The 14,315-nt window shown below is 46.4% G+C and overlaps 1 protein-coding gene across 1 annotated transcript in view; it reads left to right on the top strand.

Moving 5' to 3' along the window:
* LOC143999273 (interleukin-13 receptor subunit alpha-1-like) overlaps positions 1–14,315 on the top strand; it is a 138,448-nt gene that overhangs the window by 56,415 nt on the left and 67,718 nt on the right. The window contains exon 7 of the mRNA XM_077493982.1: positions 12,913–13,100. Coding sequence (XP_077350108.1) covers positions 12,913–13,100 — 188 coding nt within the window. The remainder of the gene's footprint in view (positions 1–12,912; positions 13,101–14,315) is intronic.

The raw sequence follows: 14,315 nt of genomic DNA, 5'->3' as shown, positions 1-14,315 counted from the left end.
TACAAAACAGTTTAAAAAAAAAAACTTCTAAAAATGCTAAAACCTAATTGCACAAAATTCATTATAGAGCTCCTTTAAAGAGGACGTAAACCCTGATGGGTTTACTTCCTCTTTGTCTCCCTGCAAAGGTAAAGAATAATGGGCTACTATGCATCGCATAGTAGCCCATTAAGTGTCACTTACCTGACACAGGAGCCAGCGATGTCCCCTGTAGTCCGGAGCGTCCATCTTTTGGTATCGCTGCTCCGGCCACTCACAGCGCCGGAGCAGCAATGATGCCACTCCTACGCATGCGCACGGGAGCTGCCACTAACGGCATATCGCCGTTAGCAGCGGCATGCCGCTAACGACGATAGGGCGCCTGCGCGCCGCTGTCTGCGGCGCATGCGCCGTAGACAGCTGTCACTGTCTTTTAGTATATATCTCCTAAATCGTGTAGGTTTAGCAGATATTTCTTGGACCTACAGGTAAACCTTAATCTAGGCTTACCTGTAGGTCAAAGTGGTTTGTAAGGGTTTACAACCACTTTACCACTTTAGTGAACAGAGTTCATTGAAGCCTAGATGTCCAGGGTAAATTTAGCATCATCAGTGTTTATCAGCTACTTCTGTCACTAAATTGCTCTCCTAAATAATTTTTACATTTTGTATACATACACGAAATTACCAAAAGTATTTGGATGCCTGCCTTTCCACATACATGAGCGTTAATGGCATTCCAGTCTTAGCCCATAGAGTTCAATATTGAACCCTACGGACTAACTAGTTTGGGGTGGAGGAATTTGACTGGCCTGCACAGAGTCCTGATGTCAGCCTGATAGAAAACCTTTGCAATGAATTAGTGCACAGACTGCGAGCCAGCACTTCTCATCCAAAATCAGTGCCTGACTTCACAAATGCGCTTCTGGAAGAATGGTCAAACATTCCCCTAGACACATTCCTAAACCTTGTAGACAGCCTTCCCAGAAGAGTTGAAGCTGTTATAACTGCAATGGGTGGGCCAACTTAATATTGAATCCTACGGACTAAGACTGGAATGCCATTAAAGTTCATGTGTGTGTAAAAGCATGTGTCTCAATACATTTGGTAATATAGTGTACGTCTGTAGCTTCTATTTAGTACACTGTTTTTCTTATTTGTGTTCTTGATTGGTTGACAAATGAAGAAAAGGAATATAAAAGATACTTAAAATAACTTTTTTTTTTAACTAATGTATTTTTCTTTTAGTACAGTTATCATAGCTTACAATGATAGTATTCATCCGACGCATCTTTAGTAGGGATGAGCTTGGTGTTCGAGTTGAACGCATGTTCGACTCGAACACCGGCTGTTTGCCCGTTTGGCGAAGCCAGAACTCTGTGGGCCGTTCGCGCCAAATTCGTATTTGGCGCTCACGGCCCACAATGCACTGTGCCATCGCAGTGCATTGCTGGCTCATGATTGGCCAAGCATGCACTGTGACCCCACATGCTTGTCTAATCACAGGGCTGGCAGTGAGGAGAGCCATAATTGGCCACAGGCAGGATGCTCAGGGGGTTTAGTACACGCCCCACACTATATGAGGCTGCCAGTGAGGTGACCTTGTGTAGTGTGTTCCCGCGTCTGCAGGAGTTAGTGGGTGTTGTGTGCCTCCATCGCAGTATACACCAGTATCTACCCTTTATTGCTGTTGTTCTCTAATGTAGCCATCTGCAGGAGTTAGTGGGTGTTGGTTGCCTCCAGTGCAGTATACACCCGTATATGTACCCTTTATTGCTGTTGTTCTCTAATATAGCCATCTGCAGGAGTTAGTGGGTGTTGTGTGCCTCCAGCGCAGTATACACCTGTATCTACCCTTTATTGCTGTTGTTCTCTAATACAGCCATCTGCAGGAGTTAGTGGGTGTTGTGTGCCTCCAGCACAGTATACACCTGTATCTACCCTTTATTGCTGTTCTCTAGCCATCTGCAGGAGTTAGTGGGTGTTGTGTGCCTCCAGCGAATTATACACCTGTACCTATCCTTTATTGCTGTTCTCTAATAGAGCCATCTGCAGGAGTTAGTGGGTGTTGTGTGCCTCCAGCACAGCACAATATACAGCTGTATCTACCCTTTATTGCTGGTGTTCTCTAATACAGCCATCTGCAAGAGTAAGTGGGTGTTGTGTGCCTCCAGCACAGCACAGTATACACCTGTATCTACCCTTTATTGCTGGTGTTCTATCATACAGGCATCTGTAGGAGTTAGTGGGCGTTGTGTGCCTCCAGCACAATATACACTACCCAATTGCTGGTTTTCCCATCTCCCTGCAGGCCATTACTATGTCTGGAAGGCTAACAAGGAGAGGCAGACAGTCACGAGCCAATAAAAGAGGGCAAGCAGGCTCTGTGTCTAGAGACAACAGTGCTGGTCGTGGATGCGGTGCATTGTTATCAGCACGTGCCCATGAGACACGCTTGTCCTTATTTTCGGCAGCTGGATGTGTTGAGCCAGATAATGCCGAAGACTTGTTAGAGTGGATGACCAAGCCCTCTTCATCCTCCTCATCCTCTCTCACGCTCAGGGTACTAGCAAAGCAGCTGCCAATACATCCTCTTCCCTCGTCTCAATGTCACCATCAGTCACTCCTTCCCTAGACCCACCATGTCCTCCTAAGGAGTCCCCCGAACTGTTTTAGCACAGTGTTGGTTACATGCTCCAGGAGGATGCCCAGTGTTTTGAAGGCTCTGATGATGATATTCAGCTAGAGGAAGGCAGTAGCGTGAGCACAGAGAGAGGGGATGCTCAAGAAGCAGAGCAATCTGGCAGTCATGTTCCACCAGCTGCAGCATACTGCCAGGTTTGCTCCAGTGATGAGGAGGAGGCCCATCTCCAACGAGGCAGGATGCCCTCCAGGGGCCTGCTTAGGGGCAGCACACCGACTGAATCACAAAGCAGAGCTCCGCCTGTGCAGGGCGCTGCCTCTGCATGTTATTCCAAAAGTTCTTTGGTGTGGGTCTTTTTTGAGACGAGTGCATCAGATCACACCACTGCTATTTGCAGCATATGTCTCAAGCATATCTCGCGTGGCCAAAACATTAGCCGCTTGGGCACCACATGCTTGAGCAGACATATGTTGACCTGCCATGCAACTCGTTGGCAAGCGTACCTTAAAGACCCACACCAGAGAACAAAGCAGACCTCTCCTTGCTCCTCATCAGCTGGGATCTCCAACCCCACTAGACCTTCAGTCCTCTCTGAAACCTGCACTGAGAGGAATGAAGGTGTAGAATTAGGTGTGTCACAGCCAAGTACTTGCGGGCACTCTGCTAGCAGTGCACCCTTGTCCGATTGTAGCAGGCAAATTTCCCTGCCTCAGCTGCTGGAGCGTCGAAAGAAGTTCGCTCTCAGCCATCCACATGCTCAGCGGTTGAATGCTAGCTTGGCTAAATTGCTAGCACTTCAACTGCTACCTTTTCAGTTGGTAGACTCGGCCTCCTTCTGTGAGTTTGTGCAATGTGCGGTTCCTCAGTGGCAGGTCCCCAAACACCACTTTTTCTCACGGAAGGCGATTCCGGCTCTCTACCGGCATGTGAAAGGCAATGTCCTTGCCTTGCTGGACAGGGCGGTCCGAGGTAAGGTGCATATTACTGCTGACTCATGGTCCAGCAGGCATGGACAAGGATGTTACCTATCTTTCACGGCCCATTAGGTCACTCTTCTGGCAGCTGGGAAGGATGCAGGACAAGGTGCAGTAGTGTTGGAGGTTGTTCCGCCACCACGCCTCCAAAATGCTACTACTGGTTGTGACACACCTCTCTCCTCCACCCCCTCCTCTTATTCTTCCTCCATGGCCTCTTCCAGTGCTCTGTCCTCAGAACCAGCGGTGCGTTCAAGGGGCTACGCAAGTACGCAGGCAAAACGATGCCATGCTGTGCTTGTTTGGGGGACAGGAGCCACACTGGGGCAGATATTTTGTCAGCTCTGCAGGGGCAGGCCGAGAGGTGGTTGATGCCATGCCAGCTTAAGCCAGGAATGGTGGTTTGCGACAATGGCACCAACCTCCTCTCCGCCCTCCGACATGGACAACTGACCCATGTGCCCTGTGTGGCTCACGTCCTTAACCTGATGGTGCAGCGGTTCTTGGGCAGGTACCCGGGCTTACGGGATGTCCTGAAGCAGGCCAGTAAAGTCTGTGTGCATTTCGGCTGATCATTTAAGGCCCATGCTCGGCTGGCTGAGCTCCAAAAGGAGTTGAACTTGCCCAAGAACCGCCTTATATGTGACATGCCCACCAGGTGGAACTCAACGTTGGCCATGCTGCAGCGGCTACACACGCAGCAGAGGGCCATCAATGAGTACCTGTGCGACTACGGCACCAGGACAGGGTCAGGGGAGCTCAGTTTTTTTCTCACCACACCAGTGGGGCATGATCAGGGATGCATGCACTGTCCTGTCACCGTTTGAGGAGGCCACAAGGATGGTGAGCAGTGACAGTGCATGCATCAGTGACACTGTACCTCTTGTCCACTTGCCCACCTATTGGAGCATACGCTGCGTGGAATAATGGACAGGGCACTTGAGGCAGAACAGAGGCAGGAAGAGGAGGACTTCCTTGCCTCTCAAGGCCCCTGTGACGGATCTCGGATACCACTGCTGGGCATCTCCGCCAGACCTTTGTCTCCTGTCCTCCAAACACACCCGCAGCCTGCAGATTCACTATAACCAGCCCTTAACCGCTCAATCACGAGACAAGCCACACAGGTGTTGAGGGTTAAACATCCAGAGCATAAACTGTTTATCAAGTTTCAAAAATACACTTTAAACACAGTTAGGGGCACTCCCCTTAGCCTTGTCATAGAGGGGGTAGGGGACAAGGAAGAACCAATGGAAACTCAACACTTGTATATTCAAACAACTACAGTTGAAACACAAAGGGATTATGATAAGCAGGCAGCCCCTCCTTACACATCCCCTGCTGGGATGTGTCTCCAGTCCAGACCTTTTGTCTACATGCCATGACCCAACACAATTAAACACAGCAACAAGGGGGGGGGGGAGAAGGGATGTAGCATTACATTATCTCAGTACCATTTGTATATGTCTTTATCAGCTAAAAGTACATTGTGGAATAAAAGTATATATTTGACCAAGATGGCCAATAGGTTTATATAGCCAGGAACGACTCCACAAGCCAAGCTACAGATCCCGCGTTCACCCGGTTCCGATGAACAAACCGACACAAATGTCTGGAGGTGGCATCTTCTCCAGGTGGTGGGAGATGGCAAATAGCCCTCCAAATATCATGTTCTCTGCTGGGCCATAGTCGGTGGGTAGGAGGTGAGCCCACAGCCCCTTCCAAAACACACAGTGACAGTGGGTTCTGTCACAGCCCCCTTTATCCAGACAGTGTTCCTGCTGTCCCACCCATCACACAGGAAGAGGAGGAGGAGGAGGATTGTGTCAGCATGGAGGTGGAGCCTGGCACTCAGCAGCAGCAGCAGCAGCAGCAGCAGTCTTGTAGGGATGATTTACAGTCCCAAGAAACCCGTGGACTTCTACGTGGCTGGGAGGAGGTGGCTGCGGATCATGTTGTCCTTAGTGACCCAGAGGACTACGGACCGAATGCCTCAGCTAACCTATGCTGCATGGCCTCCCTGATCCTGCAAAGCCTGCGGAAGGATCCTCGTATTCTTAGGATCAAGGAGAGGGATCATTGCTGGCTGGCCACTCTCCTTGATCCACGGTACAAGGGCAAGGTTGCGGACCTTATCTTGCAGTCGCAGAGGGAGCAGAGGATATCTCCGGTAGGCCTTGCAGAAAGGTCTGTGCAACGCGTTCACAGAGACTGGGAGGTTACAAACTCCTGGTCCTGGACAACATGCTGAGGCATCGGTCAGAAGGAGCGGTGGAGAAGATGGCCGTCTGACCGATGTGTTCAGACAATTTTTTAGTCCGCAGCCCCAAGGTATGATAGTTTCCAGCAACCATCGCCAGCGTCTGATTTACATGGTGCAGGAATACCTAGGGGCAAGGTCAGACTTGGACACCTTTCCCACCGAAAAATTCTCTGGCTTACTGGGTCTTCAGGATCGATCACTGGCCAGAGCTTGCACAGTATGCAATTGAGCTACTGGCCTGTCCTGCATCCGCGTTCTTTCGGAACGCACCTTCAGTGCTGCTGGTGGCTTTGTAACCGATCACAGGGTGTGCCTGTCCACTGACTCAGTTTAATCGACTGACCTTCATAAAGGTGAATCAGTCTTGGATCACCACCAGCTACCAAGCACCTGAAGCTGATGTAACCGAATATTTTTTTTTTAAATGTCACATCCCTTCAAGACTGCCTATGCTGATGCTGAGTGACTGTCCTGTTATGTTGACTGACTATCCTCTTCCGCCTCAATGATCCCGCTGATATCTTGGAAGAACATTTTTGGTTCTGGGTGATGCCACCAGCACAATTTTTCAGCCCCTGTTTAACAGGAGTGTTTAATTACAATTTTTGATGTAATGCTTTGCAGCAGGGCTCATTCCTGCACTCCAAATAGAGTATATGGGAGAGGTTGCAGTGTCGTGGCACCAGTGCCACCAGCCCAATTTTTCCGCCCCTGTTAAACAGGGGCGATTAATTACAATTTTTGATGCAATGCTTTGCAGCAGGGCTCATTCCTGCACTCCAAATAGAGTATATGGGAGAGGTTGCAGTGTCATGGCACCAGTGCCACCAGCCCAAATTTTCAGCCCTTGTTTAACAGGGGTGTGTAATTACAATTTTTGATGCAATGCTTTGCAGCAGGGCTCATTCCTGCACTTCAACTAGAGTGTCTGGGAGAGGTTGCAGTGTTGTGGCACCAGCAAGCAGTGCCTAAGGCCCAATTTTCAGCCCCTGTTTAATAGGGGCATGTAATTACAATTCTTGATATAATATTTCACAACAGGGCCCGTTCCTGCGTCCACCGAGAGTAACTGTGAGGACTTATAGTGTTGTGGCACCAGCACCATCACCACAACCACCAAAAGGCCCAATTTTTATACCACTGTTCAACAATGGCATGTAATTACAATTCTTGATATAATCGTTCACAGCAGGACGCTCCAGTGCCAACCAAGAGTCACTTTGAGGACTTACAGTGTTGTGGCAGCACCAACACGTTAGGCCCCCATTTCTGCAGAGCATATAGGGCAGGCCCCTACTTTCAAACATCCAACTTACAAATGTCTCCTACTTGCAAACGGAAGGAGACAATAGGAAGTGAGATGAAAAAAAGACAGATGGCAAAAAAAATTATACAGGGTTGATAACCCTTCCCTATGTTTTCCAAAAATCTTAAAAATAGATTTTTTGACTGGAGCTACACTTTAAAAAATGTACCAGTTCAAAATGACAAACAGATTCTACTTAACACAACAAACCTACACAGGTTTGCACTGCCTGTATACTGCTGTTCTGAGTATATAGGGCCTGGGGGCCGCACGCCTTTCCTTTTTTTAATATGTGTATTGGGTTTCCATTAACCACTTTCAGACCGGACCAATTTGCTGGTCAAAGACCAGACCACTTTTTGCAAATCGGCACTGCGTTGCTTTAACTGACAATTGCGCGGTCGTGCGACGTGGCTCCCAAACAAAATTAACGTCCTTTTTTTCCCACAAATAGAGCTTTCTTTTGGTGGTATTTGATCACCCCTGCGGTTTTTATTTTTTGCGCTATAAACAAAAATAGAGCGATAATTTTGAAAAAAACGCATTATTTTTTACTTTTTGTAATAATAAATATCCCCCAAAAATATATAAAAAAACATTTTTTTCCCTCAGTTTAGGCCGATACGTATTCTTCTACATATTTTTGGTAAAAAAAATCGCAATAAGCGATTATTGATTGGTTTGCGCAAAAGTTATAGCGTTTACAAAATAGGGATAGTTTTATAGCATTTTTATTAATAATTTTTTATTATTTTTTTTTTACTAGTAATGGCGGCGATCTGCGATTTTTATTGTGACTGCGACATTGTGGGGGACCCATCGGACATTTTTGACACATTTTTGGGACCATTGTCATTTATACAGTAATCACTGCTATATAAATGCAGTGATTCCTGTGTAAATGACACTGGCAGTGAAAGGGTTAACCAGTGGGTGGCAGTGTAGGGGTTAAGTGTTCCTAGGGGTGTGTTACTAACTGTGGGGGGGTTGGGCTTTCATTTAGTGTACACTGATCTCTGCTCCAATCACATGGAGCAGAGATCAGCGTCACTAGTTGCTAGGCAGAATGGAAAAATGTTGTTTATACAGCATTTCCTCCATTCGGCCGCTCCGTGAGACGATCGCGGGGATGCCCGCGGCGATCGAGTCCGCGGGTCCCGCGACCGGACTCACGGGGGTCCCGACCAGCGCGGGAGCGCGCCGCCGGCGGCGCGCTCCCGATGGCACGGCGGCAACGAATATTGGACGTACATGTACGCCAATATGCCTGCCCGTGCCATTCTGTCGACGTACATCGTCGTGCGCTGGTCGGGAAGTGGTTAATATCCGTACAAGACCCAAAGGGGCTGGTAATGGGCAGGGGGGGGCTACCTATTCCATTTTTCTCAATGATTTTCATCCATATTGCCGGAACCAGTTATTACATTAAAACCGCAAGCAGTTTTAAAGTGGTTGTAAACCCTTACAAACCACTTTGACCTACAGGTAAGCCAAGATTAAGGCTTACCTGTAGGTCCAAGGAATATCTCCTAAACCTACACGGTTTAGGAGATATTTGGCAAATTTTCCAAAAGACAGGCACTGCATGCGCCGTAGACAGCGGCGCGCAGGCGCACTGAGTGTGCCGGAGTTAATGGTGAAATGCCGCGCGCTGCTCCGATGAATGACAGCGCCGGAGCAGCGAGACACACCAAGAAGATGGAGGCTCCGTACACAAGGGGACAGCGGTGACTTTGCTGGCTCCTGTGTCAGGTAAGTGACACATAATGGACTACTATGTGATGCATAGTAATCCATTATGCTTTACCTTTGCAGGGAATCAAAGAGGAAGTAAACCCATCAGGGTTTACCTCCTCTTTAAATTACTTTTTTTCAGTTAAATGTCAATTTGTGCAGGGATTGTTCTAAACACGGGAAACACGTGGCACTTCACAGGCATACTATAGACCCCCCCCTCAGGCACGATATTTAAAGGAATATTTCACTATTTTTTTTTTCACTTTAATCGTCATTAAAATCAGTGCTCCCGAAAAAACGTCAGTTTAAAAAAAAACATTTGGCATTGACCCATGTCCTCTGGGACATGAGCCAGCTCCCCAAACCCTTTTTAGGACAATATCTTGCATATTAGCCATTAAAATTAGCACTTTTTATGTCGAACATTCAAGTCCCATGGACTTCAATGGGGTTCTAAAGTTCGCACAAATTTTCGGTCCGTTTGAAAGTTCTGGTGCGACCCGAACCGGGGGGGGGGTTGTTCGGCTCATCCCTAATCTTTAGGCTGCACTGGCATCTTTTTTTTCCATAACCAGAATAGTAGATCATATGGTCTTCTGGCTAAAAGTGTCCTAAGCCAGTGTATTTGATTTTACTTTTTTAATGTTTAACCACTTAAGCCCCGGACCAATTGTCAGCCTAAGGACCAGAGGTCTTTTTACAATTTCGCACTGCACTACTTTAACTGGTAATTGCGCGATCATGCAATGTTGTACCCAAACGAAATTTGCGTCCTTTTCTTCCCACAAACAGAGCTTTCTTTTGATGGTATTTGATTGCCTCTGCAATATTTATTTTTTACGATATAAAAGGAAAAAGACTGAAATAAAAAAAAAAGATATTTTCTACTTATTGTTATAAGAAAAATTGAATAAACTAAATTTTAGTAATACATTTAGGCCAAAATGTATTCAGCCACATGTCTTTAGTAAAAAAAAATGTCAATAAGTGTATATTTATTGGTTTGCGCAAAAGTTATAGCGTCTACAAACTAGAGTACATTTTCTGGAATTTACACAGCTTTTAATTTATAACTGCCTATCTCATTTATTGAGGTGCTAAAATGGCAGGGCAGTACAAACCTCCCCCCCCCAAATGACCCCATTTTGGAAAGTAGACACCCCAAGGAAATTGGTGAAGGGCATGTTGAGCCCATTGAATATTTTTTTTTGTCCCAAGTGATTAAATAATGACACAAAAAAAAAAGTTTACAAAAAGTTGTCACTAAATGATATATTGCTCACACATGCCATAGTTATATGTGGAATTGCACCCTAAAATATATTCTGCTGCTTCTCCTGAGTACGGGGGTACCACATATGTGGGACTTTTTGGGAGTCTAGCCGCGTACGGCACCCCGAAAACCAATCACTGCCTTCAGGATTTCTAACGGTGCAAATTTTTGATTTCACTCCTCACTACCTATCACAGTTTCGAAGGCCATAAAATGCCAAAATAGCACAAAATCCCCCCAAATTACCCTATTTTAGAAAGTAGACACCCCAAGCTATTTACTGAGAGGCATGTTGAGTCCATGAAATATTTTATATTTTGCCACAAGTTGCAGGAATATTAAAAAAAAAATCTTTTTTTTTTTTGCACAAAGTTGTCACTAAATGATATATTGCTCACACATGCTATGGGCATAAGTGAAATTACACCCCAAAATAAATTCTGCTGCTTCTCCTGAGTACGGGGATACCACATGTGGGGGACTTTTTGGGAGCCTAGTCATGTACAGGACCCCGAAACCCGGGCACTGCCTTCAGGATTTAAATATAAAACGCTACCAAAAAAAACTGTTAGCAATCGCAGGGATCAGGCCTGACTCTGCAAACGCTGCAGTTATGTGTTTAGTGTTTTGTAAGTGACAGTGATCGATCGATGCTGCACTTGGGTGGGCTGGGCGGAGGGGCAAAACGCAGGTGCTAGCAGGTATCTGGGCTGATCCCGCTAACAATGCGTTTTTTTGGAACCCTAAACTGCTGAGGACGCTAGTATAGATCTGATCAGATCAGATATTGATCTGTTCAGATTCTATACCACTACGGGAGGTGTATGCTTTGCGCGTGGGTGTTAGCGGTACTGGCACTAACCTAGCGCTGCCTGGGGCGAAGCAGACCCTGACCCTAAAACCTAATTGATATCACCCGCCGGGGGATCAGGGGGTTAAACCTTTATTGGGTAATAAATGGTGGGTGCCCTGATGCTATAAAAAGCAAACTAACTAACCAGAGTCACCCATAACACTTATACGGTGATCACTGGTGAAAGGGTTAACTAGGGGCAATCAGGGGGTTAAAATCTTTATTAGGTAGTATATGGGGGTCCCTGATGCTATATAAAAACCTGACGGGGGACCTAAATAACTAACTGGCTAACCAGCATCACCAGTGACACTTATACGGTGATCGCTAGTGAAAGGGTTAACTCTAGGGGCAATCAGGGGGTTAAAACCTTTATTGGGTAGTATATGGGGGTACCTAATGCTATAAAAACCTGGCGGTGACCTAAAAAAATAACTAGCTACCTAGCGGCACCAGTGACACTAATGCAGCGATCAGAAAAACGATCGCTTAGTAACACTGGCAAAATGGGGTGAAAGGGTTAACTAGGGGCAATCAGAGGGTTAAAACCTTTATTAGGTAGTATATGGGGTTCCCGGATGCTATATAAAAACCTGACGGGAAACCTAAATAACTAAATAACTAACTGGCTATCCAGCATCACCAGTGACACTTATACGGGGATTGCTGGTGAAAGGGTTAACTCTAGGGGCAATCAGGGGGTTAAAACCTTTATTGGGTAGTATATGGGGGTACCTAACGCTATAAAAACCTGGCGGTAAACCTAAAAAAATAACTAGCTACCTAGCAACACCAGTGACACTAATGCAGCGATCAGAAAAACGATTGCTTAGGGACACTGGCAAAAGGGGGTGAAAGGGTTAACTCTAGGGGCAATCAGGGGGTTAAACCTTTATTAGGGGGGGTAGGGGGCTACCCTGGACCGAACACTAACTGCCCTGACACTTTTTACTGTCACAACTGACACTAAATGCAGTGATCAGTAAATAAAGGATCACTGCAATCAGTGACACTGTGACTGGGAGGGGGGGGGGGGCGATCGGGGGGGGGAGCGATCGGGGGGGGGGGGGTGATTTGTGTGCCTATGTGTACCTACATGTCAGTGTAGTGATTGGTGCACTTACTATGTGTTCTCCTCGCAGTCTGGTCAAAAAGACCGCCCGAGGAGAATGACATCACTTCCTCCCTGCCTGTGTTTACACTACACAGGCGGGGGAAGCTTCTCATTCACCAGGAGTGATCGAGAGGGGATGGCCAGAAACCAACAGCCATCCCCCCATCCCGGATCGCTCCTGAAGCGAAACGGACCGCCGCAGCCAGCGGGAGGGGGTCCGATCGGACCCCCCACCCGCTGGAAGGCAAGCATGTACATGTACGTGCTTGTGCCTGTCGGTGCCATTGTGCCGACCTACATTTACATGCGGCGGTCCTTAAGTGGTTAAACTATATATTTCCATCTTCCATGTCTAGTTTATGTCATATACATACACCACCATTTAAATCTACAATTGACCATGCCGGCAGGTATGGCCCACTGTTATCATTATCAGGAAACCAAAGCACTGATGTGTAGCTGAAGCTGGTGCAAGTGCATGTAGACAGGAATTAGCTGAAAGCAGTTGGAAGAGATCAGCAGCACCGAGTTGCAAAAACTGATAAATAAAAGATCACAACAGTATTTTGTGGAAAAATGTCTAAAGCTCATTATGTAAGGGTTTAGTTGTAAAAAATATAATACAGTTGAAACAATTTCTGTGCCAGTTAGTGCTGCTTCTAAGGTACCTTGAATATTCTAATAAATTTTGGACCTAGGTCAAAATAACTGTTACATTCAAATCCTTTTTGTCTGTAAAATCATATGCCAATGCATGTTCTTTGTGTATTTAGGTTGGAGAAAATAATAGACACCGGGGAAGCTTGTCATTCATATATCACTAATGAAGATGGCATAAACGTTGGATGCCAATTCCAACTGCAAAAATCGCTTAAAGATCAGACTGAACTTCTAATTGTGGTGACAGACAAGATAAAGAACATAAAGCCCTTCACTTTGTTTAAACGCGTCAATTATATTGGTAAGGTTTTCTCCTTTTCAGGCAAACGTAAAATTGTTCAAATAGGTATATTCTAAAATTTAATGACAGGAACGACTACAATGATGGACATCATGCATTAATCTAAAGCAGCTAAGTAAATTTTAGATTGCTGCAGTCATGTCAGTTAAGGGGCATGCATAGTCTTTTCAGCCTATGTAGACAAACCTGTCAAAAAGCTTGATGCAAATATTATTGTGTTAAAGAATATCTAAAGGTCAGTTTTTTGTTTTTTTAACCACTTGCCGACCACTGTCGGCATATGTACATCAGCAGAAAGGCATGGCTGGGCAAAGTAACGTACCCGTATGTTACTTTGAAATTCCCGCCGTGCGCGCGATCGTGTCACGGAGCTCAAGAACGGGGAGATGCTGATGTAAACAGCATCTCCCCGTTCTGCCTAATGAGAGGACACTGATCGTCTGCTCCCTGTCATCGGGAGCAGCGATCAGTTTCCATGCCACAGAAGCCCATCCCACAGTCAGTTAGAAACACTCCCCTAGGACACACTTAACCCCTCCCCGTCCCTAGTAGTTAACCCCTTCACTACCAGTGAAATTTTTACAGTAATCAATGCAATTTTAAAGCATTGATCACTGTATTAATGCCAATGGTCCCAAAAAGGTGTCAAAATTGTTCGATGTGTCCGCCATAATGTCGCAGTCACGATAAAAATCGCTGATCGCCGCCATTACTAGTAAAAAAAATTTTTTTTATAAAAATGCCATAAAACGATCCCCTATTTGTAGACGCTATAACCAAAAGAAAGCTCTATTTGTGGGGAAAAAAAGGACGCCAATTTTGTATGGGAGCCACGTCGCACGACCGCGTAATTGTCAGTTAAAGCAACGCAGTGCCGAATTGCAAAAAGTGCTCTGGACAGGAAGGGGGTGAATCTTTCCGAGGCTGAAGTGGTTAAACAAACATGTCATACTTACCTTTGGCCATGATCCTCCTCTTCTAGGGTCCCTCAGTGGTGCTCCTGGCACCTCCTCTTCTCGAGTGCCCCATTGTAGAGCAGCTCTCCCTCGAGGCACTCCTGTGAGCGCGCTCCCATGTCCTGCTGCTGCATCTATTGACACAGACAGCAGTACTCAGCCCCACCCCCTGGCCCTCGTGTCATTGGATTTGAATGACAGCAGCTGGAGCCAATGGCTGCGCTGCTATCAATCTATCCAATCAGGACCCGAGACACCG

The sequence above is a fragment of the Lithobates pipiens genome, unplaced genomic scaffold (assembly GCF_037356315.1).
Source record: "Lithobates pipiens isolate NorthernLeopardFrog02 unplaced genomic scaffold, aLitPip1_a1.2 Scaffold_1, whole genome shotgun sequence".
Lineage (NCBI taxonomy): Eukaryota > Metazoa > Chordata > Amphibia > Anura > Ranidae > Lithobates > Lithobates pipiens.
This window is presented reverse-complemented; position numbering and strand designations above follow the sequence as displayed.